The 9,493-nt window shown below is 42.2% G+C and overlaps 1 protein-coding gene across 1 annotated transcript; it reads left to right on the top strand.

The window, feature by feature from the left end:
* The first annotated feature begins 719 nt into the window (after positions 1 to 719).
* Positions 720 to 1,778, top strand: LOC102669817 (uncharacterized). Its single transcript, XM_006575864.1, has one exon. It carries the CDS (start codon positions 720 to 722, stop codon positions 1,776 to 1,778), a length of 1,059 nt encoding a protein of 352 aa, XP_006575927.1.
* Positions 1,779 to 9,493: the final 7,715 nt, after the last annotated feature.

Below are 9,493 nucleotides of genomic sequence, written 5' to 3'. Positions count from 1 at the left end.
TCAGTTTTTAATTATGCTGTGATGATAATGTTGTTTAAATTAAGCCTAGTACAACAAGAGGGATCTGAGGATGAAGCTTGGTTTAAATTAGTCTAAACTTACGAGGGATCGAGGTTTGGTACTTTAGTCTTCAGCATAGAACATAAGAACATTCTAAATTAGAGAAATATCTTTATATGCATCAACTCGCTTATTAGAAAGACCCAACACTTTTAAACCACTGCTGTCACTTTTAATTGCTTGCGTTTACTGTTTTTCTAATTAGGATATATCATATTTTTATTGCAATTCACATTTATTATTTTCTGCCAACAAAATGTCTGATTATTGAACAAAGCTTTTCCAAATAAACAAGTTCCCTGTGTTCGATACTCAGATCATTTCATTTGGAAAGTTTAGTTCAGTTTTAAGGCATTGATTCATTTTTTTATTCATTGATTATTTTTGTGAATATTTAGTTGCTACAAAATTTATTGTTCTTTTGAATTGGTTAACTGTTGTTTTGCTTGTTTTGCATGCAAAGAAGGTCTTCTGCAGGTGTTTTGATTCCCAGAGACTTGGAAATTAATGCTACTTGCAAGAAAAGAAAAGCAGAAAGAAACAGAAATTTTTTGAAGGACATCGAGGCAGCAGCAACTCTAGAACCTCTATCTTCTTAGGCATCTTCTAGTTTTCCAATTCAAGGGCAATCTCATACAATTTTAGCTGAAGCAAATATCATGGCTGAGGAGCCAAGAAGAGTTACTCTGGAAGACTACTCAAGGTCAAGTGTGCTGCAATTTATTACTAGTATTGCTCGGCTGGAAGTTCAAGCACAAAATATCACCTATCCACACTCATTAATCCAGTTGATACAGAACAATTTGTTTCATGGTCTGCCCAACGAGGACCCGTACGCACATTTAGCCACTTATATTGAAATTTGCAACACTGTTAGATTGGCTGGTGTGCCTGAGGATGCTGTTAGATTGAGCTTGTTTTTGTTTTCTTTGTTTGGAGACGCTAAAAGGTGGTTTCATTCGTTTAAAGGAAATAGCCTCAAGACTTGGGATGAAGTAGTTGAGAAATTCTTGAAGAAGTACTTCCCAGAGTCTAAGACAGCTGAAGGGAAAGCTGCCATTTCATCCTTCCATGAATTTCCAGATGAATCTTTAAGTGAGGCATTGGAAAGATTTAGAGGCTTATTGAGAAAGACACCTACTCATGGATTTTCAGAACTGATACAACTCAACATTTTTATTGATGGGTTGAGACCGCAGTCCAAGCAGCTTCTTGATGCTTCTGCAGGGAGAAAGATCAAATTGAAGACCCCAGAAGAAGCTATGGAATTAATAAAGAACATGGCTGCTAGTGACCATGCAATTCTACGTGATAGAGCCCACATTCCTACCAAGAGAAGCCTGCTAAAGCTTTCATCACAAGATGCATTGTTGGCACAAAACAAGTTGCTGTCCAAGAAATTGGAAGCATTGATAGAAACACTAAGTAACCAACCAACTCAATTAAATTCTGCACAACCTTCACCCTCTGCTATTTTGCAAGTTGCAGGTTGTGTCATATGTGGTGGAGCACATGAGTCCGACTACTGTATTCCCCAAGAAAAAACACCACATGAAGTCAATTGCATGGGGAACCAGCCAAGACAAAATTTCAAAGTAGGTGGATATTCCAGATTTCAGCATGGCCAACCATATAATTCACTGCAGGGACAAAGGAGGAATCACCCTAGAAACCAGTTCAACAAAGACCAGGGTGGTCCATCTAACAGGCCACAATAACAAAGGCCTAGTCTCTATGATCGAACAACGAAGCTGGAAGAGAATCTTGCTTAGTTCATGCAAGTATCTATGTCAAACCATAAGAGCACAGAGTCCACCATAAAGAATTTGGAAGTCCAGGTGGGATAGTTGGCAAAACAATTGGCAGAACGTCTGTCGTGCAGCTTTGGGGCTAATACTGAAAAAAATCCAAAGGAGGAATGTAAAGCTATCATGACTAGAAGCAGGTTGGTGACCATGAATGAGAGTAAGAATGGAATAGGTATAGAGAAACAACAGCTAGTGTCTGACCTAACACTTGACCCTGTGGTAGAGTCTTTGAGTGAATCTAAAGAATAGTTGGAGGTAGAAGATGAGAAGAAGAAGGAGACAACAATAAAAGTGAGTGAACAAGAAATAAATGAGGAGAAAAATATAGAAAAATAAAAAGAAAAAGAAAAAGAGAGAAAAAAGGAGAAGAGAAAAAGCAATAGTGAGTGTGCGAGAGAGAAAAGGAGAGAAGAATCTCCAGCTGAAGGGAAAGAAGTACCATATCCTTTGGTACCTTCTAGAAAAGATAAAGAGAGACATCTAGCAAGATTTCTGGATATTTTCAAGAAGCTAGAGATAACAATGCCCTTTGGAGAAGCTTTACAACAGATGCCACTCTATGCTAAATTCCTGAAAGACATGCTAACTAAGAAGAACAAGTATATCCACAGTGACACCATAGTCATGGAGGGAAACTACAACACTGTTATTCAACGTATCCTTCCACTGAAGCATAAGGATCCGAGCAGTGTCACTATACTTTGTTCTATAGGTGAAGTTTTAGTAGGCAAGGCTCTTATTGATTTAGGAGCCAGTATTAATTTGATGTCGCTCTCCATGTGCAGGAGACTTGGAGAGCTGGAGATAATGCCTACTCGGATGACCTTACAGTTGGCTGATCACTCCGTCACTAGACCCTATGGAGTGATTGAATATGTTCTGGTTAAAGTCAAGCATCTTATCTTTCTTGCAGATTTTGTGGTTACGGATATAGAGGAGGATCCTAAAATTCCCATAATTTTTGGGACATCCTTTCATGTCCATCACTGTCGCAACATGCCCTTCGCGGGCGAGCGAGGGCGAGGCTCACGGGTGCGCTTTCCAAAGGAGGAAAGGTGCGCGGAGTCGCACCAACGTTTATTTGTGGAAAACGTTGGAAAAACCGAAGGAAACCGGTCAAAATGAAAATTCTAAGTTCGGGAGTTGTATTTACGCTTGAGGAAGGTATTAGTACCTCTCACGTTTGTCTCGAAGGACAACAGTCTATTTTTTAGAATTGTGGAATTGTGTTATCTTAACTTTTTATTTCTTTTTATTTTTTGAGGTCGACAAAAGCGGGGCTTTTGCTCCTACATACCCTCCATCAAAGAGGAAATCAGACCTACGTAGTTCTTCCTTATGCGTGACTCAAGTGATTCTTTTTACTTGAGGGGTGATCATTTTAAGGCGTTGGACCTTAAGAATGATCCATTTTACTTGGTAAGAAACTGACATGATAAACTTTCAAAAAACCTATTTTTGTGGACGAGCTTGACTAGGCGAGTTGATTTTAGCCTTAGTTTCACTTTAGTTATTAGTCAATTCAATTAAGAATGAGAAGTCCTAAAGAGAAAACGTCCGATTGATCCTACGCTTTTATTTTACTAAAAGGGCATTTTTTTATTATTATATTATTATTTTACCTCTTTTTTGATTTCCAATGTGGTTACGGCACGACCGAACGGTCGGAATTCATTTTAACCAAAATTAACGGATGATACGATTCAAATGTTCGGTGGAAATTTATTTTATTTTTAGATTAAGCGAGAAATGACTTAAATAAATGGCTTAAGCACGTCAAAAGGGGGTATAAAAAGTAGACGAAAAAAAGAATAAAAATACATGCAACAAAATGTGGATCACCACGGGTACATAGAATGAATTGAAAAGCTTGGTTTGAGGTACTTATCCGTTGAAGACTGAAGAAAATGAAGAACGAAAGATGAATCTTGAAGAACGGTCAAGAATCTTCGCGTAATTACTCACGGAAACGTTACGGAAGCGCCTCGGCTTGGATTTTCTTCACGGAAATAATTTTCCTCAGCAAATTCGAGAGAGAGAGAAGTGCCTAAGGGGCTGAACCCTTTTCTTCTTCACTTCTTCCCCTATTTATAGCAAAATAGGGGAGAAGCTTGCCGCCCAGCTCGCCCAGGCGAGCAAGGTTGCTTCCTCCAGAAGCAACAGCCTTCTGGAGGAATCTTCTGGAGGGCCCAAGTGGGCCTGGTTGCTATTTACACCTCCTTTTTTACTAAATGCACCCCCCTTTTCTATTTTTTTGTAATTCTTTTTCCGTAACGTTACGAAACTTTACGAATTTCGTAACGATACTTATTTTCCTTCCGCAAGGTTACGAATCCTTACGGATTATGTATTTACTCTTTTTTGGCTTTCAAAGAAGTTACGGAAATTCACGGATTGCGCAAAAACACCTCTTTTCGATTTCCGCCACATTACGGAATTTCACGGATTATGCAAGCCTGCTTCCTTTTGGATTTCAGAGACGTCTCGGGACTTCACTTATTGCATGTCATCAAGTAATAATCCTCGGACGAAATTAGGGTATGACAGTTGCCCCTCTTTACTTACCTCTCATCGGAGATAAGAGGAAAGCAAAGATAGGACACTGATTTCGTCCGTCCTGCCCTTTCTGTGATGATGACTCTCGTCTCCATTCCTTCTTTTTTCTTCTGCACAAAACAAAATACAAACAATAACAAAGAACAATGAACATAATACACATATACACGTATACACATACTTGGCGAAGGAACCGATCAGGAAAACAAAAGAATAACGTGCTTCCCAGTCACCAGAAGCTTTGCACTTGATAATGGAGACACATGAACAGCGCTAGGCAATGACATTCATGGTGCTTCGAACAAAGGTGGAGTATGGACGATTGCCTTGAGGGTCCGCACTTAGGCAATCATGAAACTCAGCTCCAAACTCGAAAGTGGAGGACACATGAACAGCCCTAAGCAATAACATTCATGTGGCTCCGGAACAGGATGAGAATGGAGGATTGTCTTGAGGGTCCTCTCTTAGGAAATCATGGAACACAGCTCCAAACTCGAAAGTGGAGGACACATGAATGACAACGCAATTCATTCATGTGACTCCGGAACAGGGTGAGAATGGAGGATTGCCTTGAGGGTCCTCTCTTAGGCAATCATGAAACTCAACTCCAAACTCGAAAGTGGAGAACACATGAACAGCCCTAAGCAATAACATTCATGTGGCTCCGGAAAAAGGGTGAGAATGGAGGATTGCCTTGAGGGTCCTCTCTTAGGCAATCATGGAACACAGCTCTAAACTCGAAAATGGAGGACACATGAATGACAACGCAATTCATTCATGTGACTCCGGAACAGGGTGAGAATGGAGGATTGCCTTGAGGGTCCTCTCTTAGGCAATCATGAAACTCAACTCCAAACTCAAAAGTGGAGAACACATGAACAGCCCTAAGCAATAACATTCATGTGGCTCCGGAAAAAGGGTGAGAATGGAGGATTGCCTTGAGGGTCCTCTCTTAGGCAATCATGGAACACAGCTCCAAACTCGAAAATGGAGGACACATGAATGACAACGCAATTCATTCATGTGGCTCCGGAACAGGATGAGAATGGAGGATTGCCTTGAGGGTCCTCTCTTAGGCAATCATGGAACACAGCTCCAAACTCGAAAGTGGAGGACACATGAATGACAACGCAATTCATTCATGTGCTCTGGAACAGGGTGAGAATGGAGGATTGCCTTGAGGGTCCTCTCTTAGGCAATTATGGAACACAGCTCCAAACTCGAAAGTGGAGGACACATGAATGACAATGCAATTCCTTCATGTGACTCCGGAAAAGGATGAGAATGGAGGATTGCCTTGAGGGTCCTCTCTTAGGCAATCATGGAACACAGCTCCAAACTCGAAAATGGAGGACACATGAATGACAACGCAATTCATTCACGTGGCTCCGGAACAGGGTGAGAATGGAGGATTGCCTTGAGGGTCCTCTCTTAGGCAATCATGGAACACAGCTCCAAACTCGAAAGTGGAGGACACATGAATGACAACGCAATTCATTCATGTGACTCCGGAAAAGGATGAGAATGGAGGATTGCCTTGAGGGTCCTCTCTTAGGCAATCATGGAACACAGCTCCAAACTCGAAAATGGAGGACACATGAATGACAACGCAATTCATTCACATGGCTCCTGAACAGGGTGAGAATGGAGGATTGCCTTGAGGGTCCTCTCTTAGGCAATCATGGAACACAGCTCCAAACTCGAAAATGGAGGACACATGAACAGCCCTAAGCAATAACATTCACATGGCTCCGAAAAAGGGTGTTGGCGGGACCGAACGGTCCACCGGGTTTTTCCACCTAACAGGATGACATGCTTTTTGCAAAGAAAAATAAATCATTCGCGAGAGCAGCACATCTTAGAGAAACAATATACTTGTGCCAAGGGTAATCTTCCTTGCAACCGAGAATGAAGAGTAGGACGTTAACTTCTAGCTTTCAAATGAACACGCAAGGGAAACATGGGGCTAAGCTGAAAATAAATCACTCATGGTGTATAAAACTCACAAGGCAAGTGTCTTAACCTATTCCCAAACCAATAACTGCACCATGACTCTATTTTGCACGCGACTTCCTATCGAATCATAGATCAAACGTACGATCACGGACCAATAGGATTTTCTCGAGGTCAGCATTTTTTTGGAGAGGAAGCTGGGTGTTTCGGTCTTTTCCTCTTTGTTCATGTGGGGTGAGATATTGCCAGTCAAGAATGATTCTGAGTGGCAATCTGGCTTTGGAGACTTTCTATCCTCTTTCTTTCATTGATCGAGAATTGCTTCTTTTCCCTTTTCGCTTCCTTTCGATCTTTGATCGTGAATCCTTCCTTTTCTTTCTTTTGTTCTTTTCTTTATTTTCATTTTTTTCTTTTTCCTTCTTTCTTTCCATTTCTTCCTTCTCTTTCCCTTCACTTTTTCTTCCCCATCCCTTTCTTTGGGAAATCGGGTTTTAGCATTCCATTCGCTCTCCCTTGAGGAGATTTCACTGTCCTTTGCTTCGGGGGAAAGAATAAGGATCCCTTTTTTACAGGCCAAGGTTCAAAAAGGTCCGAGGTTGTGTTTCAATGGGGTCTTTTATCGTGGGAACCCAATCTTGATATCTGGGGCGAAACAAATCTGGGTGACAAGGTGTCGGTCTCGGGCCGAACTTCCACATTATTCCATAAGGCACGCGTGACAATGATGATTTGAAAATAACGTGCAAAATTAGTCATGGCTACAGCCAGATGGGCACTCAAGCATCCCGTTTATGGCATTGTGATACTACGGTTGGGAATTTATACAGACAGACCCAACGTTTCCAAGTTATGTTCTTTCATCAGTTCAATGCATTCATCCATCCTTATCTCGGTTCATTCCGGAAAATAAACTCTTAGCATCAGTCCCTTGTTTCCAGAAGATGCGTTTGCTCTTTACGAATGATTCATACTTCTTAACTAAATCATGTCGATCTTTGCGGTCTTTCTTTCTTTTTACTTTTTGTTTTATTTTTAAATATGTTCACCAAAACTATACACTTGTGGTTCTTTATGAGGAAAATATTTCTTTATACATCTATGACAAACTTCTTCTGTACACGCATTAGAACTCTTCTTCTTACGTCACACGGTCTATATACAAACCCTATTTACATTCAAAGATTTTCATTTTTCCCAATACACCCTTATGGTTCACACAAAGGTTTCTTCATATACACTCGTTGCTCAAACACAAAAGAATTCCTTTCCACGCATCATTTACACACAAGAATCCTTCTACACTCATTTCCTTTTACATACATGTATAAATAAAAACCTTTTTCTTTTCTTTATGAACATGACTTTTATTCACAGCGCTTCTTTCTTTTTATTAGGATTTTTGGTTCATTTTATTTTATTATTTTTAGGACGACGTTCCTAAAATGAAAAAACTCTACGCGGTTCCAGCATTTCAACAAACATTATTGACAACAACGAAACAAATACCGACGTAACAACTCAAGTGATATGTATGTACAAAACAAAAGTCAAAACATGAAACAAACGTCAGTCCCTTAGTCAAACACAAAATAAGATGATATGTAACAGAAAAAACAAATGGAAACAAAAGAAGAATAGGTCGAGAGATCTCCCAATCATGTGGCCCCGCTCCCTCCTAAGAAATCAAGTAAATCGGTCATCTCTTCGTCCTCGCGGGCCTCATCTGCCTCGTCGGGAGCTTCTGCTGGTGTCCCTGCTGGTGCCTCTCCTGCCTGGGCCTCAGGCCAATCTCCAGGCCATGCGACCTCTGCCCTGAACTGGTCCGGAGTAGGGCACGGAAAAGAAGTAAAGCCTTGGCTCTGCAGGCTGAGACTCATCTGATAAAGACAATCATGGGTCTGTACACGTGCCCGGTGGTTGGCCACCTGCTGGCGAACCAAATGTCGCAAATACTACTCCGTGTCAAATGATCCGGCTGGACCAGCCTGATGAGGTGGCGACGCGTCCGCGGCCTGTGGTGCATCACCCTGGACCTGTCTCTGCGTGCAGTACTTCTCAATAAAAGCTCGGGTGATGGGCGGCCGAATCACCTTGCTAGGTGTGACGGGGACGCCGAACGACTGGCAGAGTCCTGTGATCAAGGCGGGAAATCCCAAGGCCCTGTTGGACTTATCTGGGTCCAGAGGGTGCCTGGTAGGTGCCATACCTGCAAAAATATAGATGGCATCAGCGATTAACTGAGCCACATGGATGCTCATCCGTGTCAGGATGGCGTACACCAGCTGACACTTCGGCAGGGGGAGGTCAGAATTATGATCGATGGGAAGGATGTTGCTGAGCAGCAAAGTCATCCATATCTGAGTCAGGGTGGTCATGTTGGTGCGCATGATCCGCACCCGTCTCCCGGCAGCAGTCCGGGCAAAATCTTGCCCCGGTATACATAGCAACTGGGCGATGGCCTCCTCATCGAACCCATCAGACCGGTTCCTCCTCTGGCCATACTCGCACTCCTGGCCCTCTTCCAGCACTAAAGGATATCCCAGGAGTTGGCCGATAGCATCTGCATCAAACGGGATCCACTGACCCTTACCCAGGACCTCATATCACGCACACCCTCCTCTGTTGGCCAAGCATTGGCATAAAATTCGAGGACTATGTCTGGATCAAACTTGGCCATGGGGGTAACCAGTGATGCCCACCGCCGGCGACCTATTTCTTCCTGGAAATCAGTATACTCATCGTGATGGAAGCTTGCTTGTGGAGCTTCTATGGAGGCTGGATCTTTGAGCTTCAATGAGGTCCTTCAATGGTGATTTTTCACCATGGAGATGCAGCGGAAGGCAAAGGAGAAGAGGATAGGGGAGGCACCATCCACTAGGGAATAAGCCAAGGAAGAAGGAGCTTCACCACCAAGAATTGCCTTGGATAAGAAGCTTGAAGAGGATGCTTTAATGGAGGAAAAGAAAGAGAGAAGGGGGGAGCACGAAATTGAAGGAATAAAAGAAGGAAAGAAGTGGAACTTTGAAGTGTATCTCATAAGACTTTCATTCATCAAAGTTACAACAAGTGTTACACATGCTTCTATTTATAGACTAGGTAGCTTCCTTGAGAAGCTT

This window comes from Glycine max, chromosome 13 (genome assembly GCF_000004515.6).
Source record: "Glycine max cultivar Williams 82 chromosome 13, Glycine_max_v4.0, whole genome shotgun sequence".
NCBI classification, from domain to species: Eukaryota; Viridiplantae; Streptophyta; class Magnoliopsida; order Fabales; family Fabaceae; genus Glycine; species Glycine max.
The sequence above is the reverse complement of the archived record's forward strand: the minus strand, read 5'-3'. Positions and strand labels throughout refer to the sequence as shown.

Excerpts from the sequence above, each read along its gene's own strand:
- LOC102669817 (XM_006575864.1), top strand. The coding sequence starts at position 720 with ATGGCTGAGGAGCCAAGAAGAGTTACTCTGGAAGACTACTCAAGGTCA.